This window comes from Schistocerca cancellata, chromosome 2 (genome assembly GCF_023864275.1).
Source record: "Schistocerca cancellata isolate TAMUIC-IGC-003103 chromosome 2, iqSchCanc2.1, whole genome shotgun sequence".
Taxonomy (NCBI): Eukaryota; Metazoa; Arthropoda; class Insecta; order Orthoptera; family Acrididae; genus Schistocerca; species Schistocerca cancellata.
The window spans coordinates 285,646,974-285,660,975 of record NC_064627.1 but is presented as its reverse complement, the minus strand read 5'-3'; the positions used below and the strand labels follow the sequence as shown (position 1 = coordinate 285,660,975).

Here is a 14,002-nt window from a genome sequence, read left to right as displayed (position 1 = left end):
ACCTAGATCTTCGACGATTGAGCCATGAGTTCACAACGAGACCAGCGTGGGAAACACGAAAAGATGAGTGCCTGGTTTATCCATTATTTCAAGAAATGACTTTATTAACTGTGCTCTAATGACACCTGCCACATAATATAACTTTGTTGTTGCCCGAAAATGCAATATTTAGCAGCGTGAGCAACACTACAATCATAATTAAATTTTGACCTTTGTTGTGGTAGGGTTGTTGGATGGAACATCTCCGGCCACACTCAGGCAACGCTGCCGGCTTTCTCTCGCCTCGTTCGCGCTCCGTGAAGGTTCTGCTTGCCGTCTAGGATTGTTCAGTGACCTGTAATTCCGAAAGCGGTTGTTACCGGACTTGACCTGCGCTGTTTTGGCCCACTCTTTCTGTCCGTGTACGAGCGTAGTCTCTCGTTCTCAGTCACTGGAATTGTACTTACTGTGTACCTTGTCATTTGCAATAAAACGGTAGATAACACACGCCGCAGGTCATCTTATGGTTCGTAGTTGAGAGTAATTCTGCTACTAGGAGAAGTAAACGGAAGTAATGTGTTGCCCGACTCGCCTTGGAATATACGCTCTCGGTATCTCAACGGCATACCTCTCCGTAATACCCAACTCCCATCTTGTAGCTATTGCCTCTGCAGTTTGCAACACGTTTTAAGCCATACCATGACAAAACGAGCAGTTCTTCCTTTTTTCTTCTCTTCCACAGATACAACACGGTAAGGCTCCGATACTGCTGAGCAACACCCGTGAATCGGCCTTACAAGTGTTTTGTAATCCACTTTCACGGATGAATTACATTCCCTTTACACGCTAAGGAACTTCCAACTTTTTAGGTCCTATTAATTATATAGAAATAAACAAAGTACATTTCTGTATGATAACTAAAGATAAAACTACAGTAATGGTTATAATGATGGGCGTTTCTTGAGGGCTACATTTCTTAGGTGTCTATCAAATCCAGTGCAGCACCGGGCTATATAGGATTTGAGGTGCCTCGTGCAATGTTTCTACTTCAACAATGAGGTACTGTACGGATCAAAGAAACGTCGTGGTAGTCAAATACTGCCCAGGCTTGACTTTATGTCACATCCGTTCGTGATACCTCATATTAATCCGTGTCACTTTTTCTTGTAAAACAGTTATTATAAAATGAGTTTAATATTCCGTCTAGTCATGGTTCGCAGTTGAAAAATATTCCGATGTTTTATTTGCAATGGGGGCTGCAGACCAAAAAAAATTTGAATTGATGATAATCTGTTGCACAAGCAGTCGTAATTTGGGTCAGAATATCCTTTCATTTATCTCGTTCACAAACGCATAAAATCGACCGAGTAGCCATTTTCATGTGTACGGTATAGTCCGTCTATCGGACATTTTGGCGCTACAGTTAGATCTTTCATTGGCCATACATTGTTACTGTGGATCTGAATGATTTCGTTTTAAAACAAACAAGACACCAAAAGTCCCAAAATCAAAACCTCCAAGTCACGAATGTCTTCTGTGTAGCTCCGTATGGCTGATTTCCTTTAAAAAATAAAAAACTTTTTCCACAGCAAGGGTACAAACTTTTCTTCTTACTTCATCAGTTGGAGAAGTTGTTATCAGTGTTGCAGATTACGTAAAAAAAGTTGCGTTGTTCGTATTGTGCACAGAAAAAAAAAACAATGTAATTATATTTCAGATTTTTCTGCAAGTAGTTTCATGACACTGATATATCAGTAAATACCAATAAATTCCTTACAGATATAAAAGAAATACTTTATGCTGAAAAACAAAACCATTTGCATCTTCCCGTTAAGAATATCGCTTTGCTTCAGTAACAGCTCCTCGTCACCTATTCTGTGGATGATATAATCGTCTAGTTAACGTAGGCGTTTTAAATAAAATAAACTAATAGATTTAGGTGTAGACCAAGGTAGAATTTTTGTTGTCTAATTTGTTAGTGGCTTTAAATGTTCCTTAGGGAGCCTATTTTTAAGGTTCATTCATACAAGGTGAGCTACAAATGTTAAATTTTACTGGCGCATCCGAATGTTCTAATGCAACCGATGTAATACTATAATAGTTACCGACGGAATACGGCGCCTGTTAGTTTCAGATTCCCCCCCCCCCCCCCCAATGAACCATGGACCTTGCCGTTCGTGGGGAGGCTTGCGTGCCTCAACGATAGAGATGGCCGTACCGTAGGTACAACCACAACGGAGGGGTATCTGTTGAGAGGCCAGACAAACGTGTGGTTCCTGAAGAGGGGCAGCAGCCTTTTCAGTAGTTGCAAGGGCAACAGTCTGGATGATTGACTGATCTGGCCTTGTAACACTAACCAAAACAGCCTTGCCGTGCTGGTACTGCGAACGGCTGAAAGCAGGGGGAAACTACAGCCGTAATTTTTCCCGAGGGCATGCAGCTTTACTGTATGGTTAAATGATGATGGCGTCCTCTTGGGTAAAATATTCCGGAGGTAAAATAGTCCCCCATTCGGATCTCCGGGCGGGGACTACTCAGGAGGACGTCGTTATCAGGAGAAAGAAAACTGGTGTTCTACGGATCGGAGCGTGGAATGTCAGATCCCTTAATCGGGCAGGTAGGTTAGAAAATTTAAAAAGGGAAGTGGATAGGTTAAAGTTAGATATAGTGGGAATTAGTGAAGTTCGGTGGCAGGAGGAACAAGACTTTTGGTCAGGCGAATACAGGGTTATAAATACAAAATTAAATAGGGGTAATGGAGGAGTAGGTTTAATAATGAATAAAAAAAATTGGAGTGCGGGTAAGCTACTACAAACAGCATAGTGAACGCATTATTGTGGCCAAGATAGACACGAAGCCCACGCCTACTACAATGGTACAAGTGTATATGCCAACTAGTTCTGCAGATGATGAAGAAATGGATGAAATGTATGATGAGATAAAAAGAATTGTTCAGGTAGTGAAGGGAGACGAAAATTTAATAGTCATGGGTGACTGGAATTCGAGAGTAGGAAAAAGGAGAGAAGGAAACATAGTAGGTGAATATGGATTGGGGGTAAGAAATGAAAGAGGAAGCCGTCTGGTAGAATTTTGCACAGAGCATAAATTAATCATAGCTAACACTTGGTTCAAGAATCATGAAAGAAGGTTGCATACATGGAAGAATTCTGGAGATACTAGAAGCTATCAGATAGATTATATAATGGTAAGACAGAGATTTAGGAACAAGGTGTAAAATTGTAAGACATTTCCAGGGGCAGATGTGGACTCTGACCACAATCTATTGGTTATGAACTGTAGATTAAAACTGAAGAAACTGCAAAAAGGTGGGAATTTAAGGAGATGGCACCTGGATAAACTGACTAAACCAGAGGTTGTACAAAGTTTCAGGGACAGCGTAAGGGAACAATTGACAGGAATGGGGAAAAGAAATACAGCAGAAGAAGAATAGGTAGCTCCGAGGGATGAAATAGTGAAGACAGCAAAGGATCAAGTAGGTAAAAAGACGAGGGCTAGTAGAAATCCTTGGGTAACGGAAGAAATTTTGAATTAATTTATGAATGGAGAAAATATAAAAATGCAGTAAATGTAGCAGCCAAAAAGGAATACAAACGTCTCAAAAATGAGATCGACAGGAAGTGCAAAATGGCTAAGCAGGAATGGCTGGAGGACAAATGTGAGGATGTAGACGCGCATATCACTAGGGGTAAGATAGATACTACCTACAGGAAAATTAAAGAGACCTTTGGAGAAAAGAGAACCACTTGTATGAATATCAAGAGCTCAGATGGAAACCCAGTTCTAAGCAAAGAAGGGAAAGCAGAAAGGTGGAAGGAGTATATAGAGGGTCTATAAAAGGGCAATGTACTTGAGGACAATATTATGGAAATGGAAGAGGATGTAGATGAAGATGAAATGGGAGATACAATACTGCGTGAAGAGTTTGACAGAGCACTGAGAAATCTGAGTCGAAACAAGGCCCCGGGAGTAGACAACATTCCATTAGAACTACCGACGGCCTTGGGAGAGCCAGTCCTGACAAAACTCTACCATGTGGTGAGCAAGATGTACGAGACTGGCGAAATACCCTCAGACTTCAAGAAGAATATAATAATTCCAATCCCAAAGAAGGCAGGTGTTGGCAGATGTGAAAATTACCGAACTATCAGTTTAATAAGTGACGGCTGCAAAATACTAACGCGAATTCTTTACAGACGAATGGAAGAGGAAGAACTGGTAGAAGCCGACCTCGGAGAAGATCAGTTTGGATTCCGTAGAAATGTTGGAACACGTGAGGCAATACTGACCTTACGCCTTACGACAAACCTACGTTTCTAGCATTTGTAGGCTTAGAGAAAGCTTTTGACAATGTTGACTGGAATACTCTCATTCAAATTCTGAAGGTGGCAGGGTAAAATGCAGGGAACGAAAGGCTATTTACAATTTGTACAGAAACCAGATGGCAGTTATAAGAGTCGAGGGGCATGAATGGAAAGCAGTGGTGGGGAAGGGAGTGAGACAGGGTTGTAGCCTCTCCCCGATTGAACATCAACAAAATCAAAACGAGGATAATGGAATGTAGACTGGCAATGGCAAGAAAAGCGTTTCTGAAGAAGAGAAATTTGTTAACATCGAGTATAGATTTAAGTGTCAGAAGTCGTTTCTGAAAGTATTTGTATGGAGTGTAGCCATTTATGGAAGTGAAACATGGACGATAAATAGTTTGGACAAGAAGAGAATAGAAGCTTTCGAAATGTGGTGCTACAGAAGAATGCTGAAGATTAGATGGGTAGATCACGTAACTAATGAGGAGGTATTGAATAGAATAGGGGAGAAGAGGAGTTTGTGGCACAACTTGACAAGAAGAAGGGACCGGTTGGTAGGGCATGTTCTGTGGCATCAAAGGATCACAAATTTAGCATTGGAGGGCAGCGTGGAGGGTAAAAATCGTAGAGGGAGACCAAGAGATGAATACACTAAGCAGATTCAGAAGGATGTAGGTTGCAGTAAGTTCTAGGAGATGAAGAAGCTTGCACAGGATAGAGTAGCATGGAGATCTGCATCAAACCAGTCTCAGTTCTGAAGACCACAACAACAACTAGATAGTTTCGGTTAGTATCACAGATGATAATATTTCTCTTCGAAACATGATTCGATTATCGTAAACAGCATGAAAGCACGTCCCCGTCTCTTGTCTGCTTGCCTTCTCATTTGGCTTGTTTTTTATACGAAGTAAAACGTGAGCGCTTGAAAATAACAAACATATTTATACGGAGAGTAATGCTCGAAAAGTAATCCCAGTCATGCAAAAATCGCTTAGACCGGTAAGCGCATGCAAGTTAATCGATATAATTTTGTCAAAATGAAAGTCTTTCGACATCGACGGAAAAAAGGCTAACTATACGTTGCTGTTGGCATTGCCGATTAAAGGTTACCTCAATTTCAATGTTAAAAAATACAACTTGAAACTTTAAACGCTTGTTTCTTCAAAACTACACATCAAATATACATGCAATCACATTATACCGCTTTGTAACTTGTGGCCTGACGTTTTCTCTACTGTAATACTAGGATTTTTGCGATATATGTAAATTTAGATCTCTGGTGCACGTTTTTATAACAACTTTATTTCAGAGTGTCGTCATTTTGTTAAAAGTTATTTTGTAAAATATCATTACGCTAGTAAATATGATCAATTGCAAAGCAGTTATTGAAATTTTGTTCTAAGCTGAAAATTGTAACGTCCACAGCTCACACCAGCCGTCCTTGCATTGTCGAAGGCCTTTCGTCGATGTAGTGAGGAGACCTTATAATGAATTCTACTGTAATTGATGAAAGTATGTGAATGCAGCTTGCCGCTAACTTGGTGTAATGTTTTGTCTGTACAGAGGTGTATCTGTCGCCTTTATTACCCCTTCACTCTCACACACAAATCGGTACAATACAGTTAGGGCCTCCTGTTTTATCTTGAGGCTGATCCGTGATAAGACAGGCAAACAATTATACTAATGGAGGATTCTGAGTATTTTCTCGAATTTCATTCGCTCTCTCTCTCTCTCTCTCTCTCTCTCTGTCCTTTATCTGTTTACAGTTTTAAATATATTATTTCATTTACGTGGAATCAGCCCAATAGAATCTCTGGTGGAGCCCTTCGTCTTAATATTCAGCGGCTGGTTTGCTGGAAAAGATCTTTACATTTGTTATTATTGTTAAGCGCTGCATTCAGTTGGGAAAAATCGATCGTTTGAACAATTCGTTCATTTTTACGACAGATTTAGAATTTCAGATGTGGACGAAGCCTTTTTGGACGATTTTATCAAAACTCGGTGACTGCAGGCTCTCTTCGTCACAGCTGAAACTTCCCCACTAATTACAGGGCCAAGGCAATCATCAATGATTCAGACAGAGAACTCATTCGTAATTCACTCTACAATAAAAGGATCACAAACCTTATTTCTGAGGAAAATAGTATATTCAATCCATCTCCATTACATGTTCCGTTTTCTGTTGATTCCAAGTCTTACTTAATTTTCGTTTACCGTTTTTCTCTATCCACCAATAACCCGCTAGTGGCACAAACTTTAATAGCTCGCTTTAGCGAGAAGAAGAGCAAATATGTCTCTTTTAGCAAACCGACAATCTTCCAACAGATACTTCCGAAGCTGTCCTCCTTCTCCCTCTATAATAACCATGGAGAATACATCTATGTATCTCTGTTATTCCAAAGAATAATCTTACTAGAAAAATACCTTGGCGTCGACGAGCTGTCGGCGCATATATTACTAGAAATCCGATCAGATACTTTCCAAAAGTGAATAAATGTGGATGATTTGGTTGACCATTATTAATTATTGCGTGGTAGAGGGTAAATTTCCGTGGGGAGATTACAACCTCTGGATGCCAGCATTTTGGAACCGGTGGTCATGATTTTTTCAATAAAATAACGAGAAATTTATTCTTCAAAACGAAACCATTTGCCTCTTCCCGTTATGCACATCGCTTTGCTACCGTAACAGCTACTCGTCGCCTATTCTGTGGGTCATGATTCTGGTTGTCTTGATTTTTTCAATAAAGTAACGAAAAATTTAAAAAAATAGTATACATATACAAATATATACTTAAGAGTGTGCAATAAAGGCCAAGATCAGTTTTGTAATTATCCGTTAATTTATTGAAAAAATCATGATTATCAGTTCCAAACTCGAGCGCCACTCTGCTCTACCCCCTTAATGAGACAAGTACCTGCTAGATAGTCCGCCCAGCTAGCCGCGCTGCATAGCGCGCTGCTTCCCGTGCGGGAAGGCGTGCCGGTCCCTGGCACGAATCCTCCCGGCGGATTTGTGTCGAGGTGCGGTGTGCCGGCCAGCCTGTGGATGGTTTTTAAGATGGTTTTCCATCTGCCTCGGCGAATGCGGGCTGGTTCCCCTTATTCCGCCTCAGTTTATTGCCACTGTCTCCACATACGCATACACCATAATTACTCTACCACGAAAATATTTGGGGTTACACTCGCCTGTTATGAGACGTTCCCAGGGATGCCCACTGGGGACCGAACCGCACAATAACCCTGGGTTCGGTATGGGGTGGTGGCGGGTGGGTGGACTGCTGTGGCCTACTGTGGGGTTGTGGGCCACAGTGGCTACGGCGGGCCGAAACCACTCCGTCGTTTCTAGGTCCCCGGTTCCATACACACATACACGATACCATACACAACTGCTAGATTGGACGAAGGAGTCGGCCGTTGTGGCCGAGCGGTTCTAGGCTCTTCAGTCTGGAACCGCGTGACCACTACGGTCGCAGGTTCGAATCCCGCCTTGGGCATGGATGTGTGTGATGTCCTTAGGTTAGATAGGTTTAAGTACTTCTAAGTTCTAGGGGCTGACGACCTCAGAAATTCCCATAGTGCTCAGAGCCATTTGAATTTTATTAACGTAGGTGCAATCAGCGTTTAATAATGTACCCCACCTAACAAAGTTTATTGTCTTCAAATTTCACACATTAATTCACAGGCTGACGAAACCAACGAGCCGGCCGAAGTGGCCGTGCGGTTCTAGGCGCTGCAGTCTGGAACCGCAAGACCGCTACGGTCGCAGGTTCGAATCCTGCCTCGGGCATGGATGTTTGTGATGTCCTTAGGTTAGTTAGGTTTAACTAGTTCTAAGTTCTAGGGGACTAATGATCTCAGCAGTTGAGTCCCATAGTGCTCAGAGCCATTTGAACCATTTTTTAACAGAAGAGATACTTCAGCTAATCGATGAAAGATGGAAGTACAAAAATTTTCAGGGAAATTCAGGAATACAGACATACAAGTCTCTGAGGAATGAAATAAATAGGAAGTGCAGGGAAGCTAAGACGAAATGAAGATACGAAAAATGTGAAGAAATCGAAAAATAAATGACTGTCAAAACGACCTACGCAGCGTACGGAAAAGACAAATCAGCCTTCGAATTTAAAAGGAAAGGTGCCAACATTAAGAGTGCAGTGGTAATTCCAATATTAAATGCAGAGGAGGAAGCAGGTAGATGGAAAGAGTATATTTAAGTCCTCTATGAGATAGAATAAGAACTTAAAAGAGCTTTAGAAAACTTAAAATGAATAAGGCAGTTGGGATTGATATCATTCCACCTGAATTTCTAAAATCACCGGGAGAAGTGGCAACAAAAACGACGATTCACGTTTGTGTGAAGAATGTATGAGTCTGGAGATATACCATGTGACTTTTGGAAGAAACATCATCTACACAATTCCAAAGATTGCAGGAGCTGACAAGTGCGAGAATTATCAATCAGCTTAACATTTCACGTATCCCATTTGCTCACAAGAATAATATACAGGAGAACAGGAAAGAAAACTGAGGAGATATTAAATGAAGGTCAATTTTGCCTTAAGGAAGGTAAAGGCACAGAGAGCCAGTTCTGACTTTACGGTTGATAATGAAACCTAGCTTAAAGAAAAATCAAGACACGTTTATATGACTTGTCGACATGGAAAAAATGTTCGACTATGTTAAATGTTGCAAGATGTTCGAAATTCTGAGGAAAATAGGGGTAAGCTGTAGGGAAAGATAGGTAATATACAATATGTACAAAAATCAAGAGGGAACAGTAAGAGTGGAAGACCAAGAACGAAGTGCTCGGATTAGAGAGGGTGTAAGACAGGGATGTAGTCTTTCGTACCTACTGTTGAATCTGCACATCCAAAAAGCGATAACGGAAATAAAAGAAAGGATCAAGAATGACATTAAAATACAAGATGAATGGATATCAATGATAAGATTCGCTGATGGAACTGCTCTCTTCAGTGGAAGTGAAGAAGAATTACAGTACATACTGAATGGAATGGACAGTCTAATGAATACAGTATACGGATTGAGACTAACTCGAAGAAAGACTAAAGTAACGAGAAATAGCAGAAATGAGAACAGCGGGAAGTAGAAGAATTTAAGGAATCCTGCTGCCTAGGCAGCTAAATAAACCATGACGGACGGAACAAAGTGGATATGAAAAGCAGAATACCACTGGCAGAGAAGGCATTCCTGGCCAAGAGAAGTCTACTAGGCTTTAATCTGAGGAAGAAATTTCTGAGAATGTACGTTTGGAGCACAAGATTATTTGGTAGTGAAAAGTGGATTGTGAGAAAAACGGAAGAGAATTGAAGCATTTGGGATGTGGTGCTACAGACGAGCTTTGAAAATTAAGTGGACTGATAATGTAAGGAATGAGGAGGTTCTGCTCAAAATCGGAGAGGAAAGGAATATGTGAAAAACACTGACGAGGAGAAGAGACAGGATGATAAGACATTTGTTTAGACATGAGGGAATGACTTCCATGGTACTAGAGGAAGCTGCAGAGGGCAAAAACTGTAGAGGAAGACAGAGATTGGAATACATCCAGCAAATTAATTGAGGATGTATGTTGCACGTGCTACTCTGAAACAGAGAGTTTGGCACGGGAGAGAAATCGTGGCGGGCCACATCAAACCAATCAGAAGGCTTATGACACAAAAAAAGGAAAAAGAGAGAGAGAGAGGGAAGCAGGGAGAGAATCTCCGAATACATCTATCTACATCTTCGTGATTATTCTGCTATTCACAATAAAGTGCCTGGCAGAGGGTTCAATGGACCACCTTCATGCTGTCTCTCTACCGTTCCACTCTCGAACGGCACGCGAGAAAAACGAGCACTTAAATTTTTCCGCGCGAGCCCTGATTTCTCTTATTTTATCGTGATGATCATTTCTCCCTATGTAGGTGGGTGTCAACAGAGTGTTTTCGCAATCGGAGGAGAAAACTGGTGATTGAAATGTTATGAGAAGATACCGTCGCAACGAAAAACGCCTATGTTTTAATGATTGCCACTCCAATTCACGTATCGTGTCTGTGACACAATCTCCCTTTTTCCGCGATAATACAAAACGAGCTGCTCTTCTTTGTACTTTTTCGATGTCATCCGTCAGTCCTACCTGATGCGGATCCCACACCCCACAGCAGTACTCCAGAATAGGGCGGACAAGCTAGTGTAAGCAGTCTCTTTAGTAGACCTGTTGCACCTTGTAAGTGTTCTGCCAATGGATCGCAGTCTTTGGTTTGCTCTACCCACAATATTATCTATGTGATCGTTCCAATTTAGGTTATTTGTAATTTATTTAATATGTCTCCCACACTGGCCAAATGAAAATCACCATCTTAGCGGCTTGCGGGTTGCCTGTCAGCGGTAGGTGGTCGCGTTTGGCAGCCTCTTCTTCAACCATAGCAACGGTAGCAGCGACTTGTGTGACTTCTTCGTCCTCTTCTTCCGGCTGCTGTGCCGTCTCCTCTATCTCCTCGACCACCTCTCCAGCAACCTGCGTTTCCGCATCTGCCAGAGAGGCGGTCGTCTGGGTTTCCGCGCCTACGGCCTTCCTGGTGGGGGTCGACGCCTCTTCTTTGCGAGTCGCAAGGATCAAGGCTTCCGTCAGTTGCCACACCTGACGGCACGCCTCTTCCAATTCCTCCCTCAGTGCTGCCCTCTCCTCCACCATGGCGGATTTGATCGCGGCGAGGGCTTCGTCCGTGGCTTTCTGTAACGATTCACGTAAACTATCGCAGTCGTCTTCATCGCGGCGGCGCGGCCCACTTCCACCCCCCCCCCCCCCCCCCCGCACACCCTTGGACAGGTGGGCCGGGCGGGCGCCTTGTCTCGTTGGCCCACTTCTTCATGTGTAGCGGACTCAGTCTTCTTGTTCTGCTTGCTCCAATTCTTGGTACAGCTGGAGTGACGATGATTTGCAGCATGTGCACGACAGCTGTTGACTAACTTCGGAGCGCCATCTAGCGGCTTATTGGAGTCGCGTGTATTTTGTGCCTGACATGTGCGCGTGGAACTGCCTGCCACTGTCGGAGCAGCTACGAAAACAATGGTGTGGTGTACTACGAGGTGCAATGATCATTGCTGCCATTTTTTGTCAACAAAATAACTGAGGCGTCTTGCAGATGCAGTCCAAGAACAATGACCAGGAAGACTGCATAAAAAAAAAAACACTATTCATAAATTGGGCTGGGAAGTCATTTCGCACCCACGTTATTCACCTGGCCTTGCGTCCTCACACTTTCACTCTCTATGGAACAACCTTGAAGGAAACTTCCTGACAGATTAAAACTATGTGCCGGACCGAGACTCGAACTCGGGACCTTTGCCTTTCACGGGCAAGTGCTCTACCGACTGAGCTACCCAGCACGACTCACGCCCCGTCCTCACAGCTTTACTTCTGCCAGTACCTCGTCTCCTACGTTCCAAACTTTACAGATGCTCTCCTGCGAACCTTGCAGAACTAGCACTCCTGAAAGAGAGGATATTGCGGAGACATGGCTTAGCCACAGCCTGGGGGATGTTTCCAGAATGAGATTTTCACTCTGCAGCGGAGTGTGCGCTGATATGAAACTTCCTGGCAGATTAAAACTGTGTGCCCGACCGAGACTCGAACTCGGGACCTTTGCCTTTCGCGGGCAAGTGCTCTACCATCTGAGCTTCCGATGCACGACTCACGCCCGGTACTCACAGCTTTACTTCTGCCAGTACCTCGTCTCCTACCTTCCAAACTTTACAGAAGCTCTCCTGCGAGCCTTGCAGAACTAGCACTCCTGAAAGAGAGGATATTGCGGAGACATGGCTTAGCCACAGCCTGGGGGATGTTTCTAGAATGAAATTTTCACTCTACAGCGGAGTGTGCGCTGATATGAAACTTCCTGGAAGGTAGGAGACGAGGTACTGGCAGAAGTAAAGCTGTGAGGACGGGGCGTCAGTACTGCTTGTGTAGCTCAGTTCGTAGAGCATTTGCCCGCGAAAGGCAAAGGTCCTGAGTTCGAGTCTCGGTCCGGCACACAGTTTTAATCTGCCAGGAAGTTTCATATCAGAGTACACTCCGCTGTAGAGTGAAAGTTTCATTCTGGAAACATCCCCCAGGCTGTGGCTAAGCCATGTCTCTACAATATCCTTTCTTTCAGGAGTGCTAGTTCTGCAAGGTTCGCAGGAGAGCTTCTGTAAAGTTTGGAACGTAGGAGACGAGGTACTGGCAGAAGTAAAGCTGTGAGGACGGGGCGTGAGTCGTGCTTGGATAGCTCAGTTGGTAGAGCACTTGCCCGCGGAAGGCAAAGGTCCCGAGTTCGAGTCTCGGCCCGGCACACAGCTTTAATCTGCCAGGAAGTTTCATATCAGCGCACACTCCGCTGTAGAGTGAAAATGTCATTCTAGAACCTTGAAGGAACTTCCTCACAGGATGAAAATGTGCTCCGTACACGGCTCGACGAGTTGAAAATCACGTGACATCTACATTCTTGGAATCAAAAAGTTACCCCTGCATTCGCAGAACGTTGTAAAAAGTGAAGAAGAACATATTATTGATGACTTAAGTCTCTGTTATATGTATCTGTTGCGTTTACTAAAACTATGGAAAACGCTACAAACTTATGCACCAACCTTTTACTTTCTTCCCTACTTCTCCTCTTAACTAAAATGTTTAATCTGTTTCAGGTTCACGACATCATTATTCGGCCAACAGGAGAGTTTTACGATTGATTTTGCACTGAATGTTCCTTTCAACGTACTGTAATTTCTAATTCAAATGTTAAAAAAACATCTGTTTTAAAGCTATATATGTATATATACTGTCAGAGTAGTTAAAAATAATCTTCTCACTGTCAAACTTGTTACACAATACAAAGTCCTTTCCTAGTTCTATGTGTTGTACTGCCTTCCCTGCGCAATGAGTACTACAGCCATACTGATGGTCAGTGTGTAGCCTTTTCATAATTGCTGGAGGGGGACGAAGGTCGTCTCTCTCCAGGAAAGCTGACCACGTATGTTCTAGTGCCATTCCTACCCAGTGTCCAACACCACGACGAGCTGCAGTCTGAGAAATGTAAGCATCTGAGATCTGATAAATGTTCCTAAAAGAAATAAACTGGCTATTGGGTAATGAGCTGACCTCACATCTAGCATCGCCTACTGAAGTAATGACCTCATAAATATTTTAGATGTTATCTGAGCTAATGAAACATCTAACCACCATTAAAACATTATCACGCATGCGTATCCACTCATGAATATCCACCTCAGTACTATAATAAACTCGCAGGTTCGAATCCTGCCTCGGGCATGGATGTGTGTGATGTCCTTAGGTTAGTTAGGTTTGAGTAGTTCCAAGTTCTAGGGGACTGATGACCTCAGAAGTTGAGTCCCATAGTGCTCAGAGCCATTTGAACTATAATAAACAACCTTAGCAAAGTGAAACTCACAGGGCTTAAGTTCAGTATATGTTTACTCTTGCAAATCAGGATTAGTAATAAAAGCTATTGCTCTCACATGAATTGTAACCAAAATAACCGTCAAGACATCATTGCAAACAATTGACTAAATACTATTAAATAAACAACTGAAATGTACAGAATCCTCCACTTGGACCCACAAGAGCACACAAGTGCAAGAAGTAATTCTCAATACCTGGCACTTTAAAGCCTTCTACAGTTTTCATGATTTTGTTTAATTACT

General features: G+C 42.7%; 1 protein-coding gene and 1 non-coding gene across 2 annotated transcripts in view; one reads left to right on the top strand and one right to left on the bottom strand.

The window, feature by feature from the left end:
* The window catches only part of LOC126161631 (dehydrogenase/reductase SDR family member 11-like), a 51,004-nt gene extending 37,555 nt beyond the window's left edge, over nucleotides 1-13,449 (top strand). The window contains exon 6 of the mRNA XM_049917590.1: nucleotides 12,986-13,449. Coding sequence (XP_049773547.1) covers nucleotides 12,986-13,030 — 45 coding nt within the window. The 3' untranslated portion in view covers nucleotides 13,031-13,449. The remainder of the gene's footprint in view (nucleotides 1-12,985) is intronic.
* Nucleotides 11,619-11,692, bottom strand: Trnas-uga (transfer RNA serine (anticodon UGA)). The gene has a single exon. It is a non-coding gene; the product is annotated as a tRNA-Ser (tRNA).
* Nucleotides 13,450-14,002: the final 553 nt, after the last annotated feature.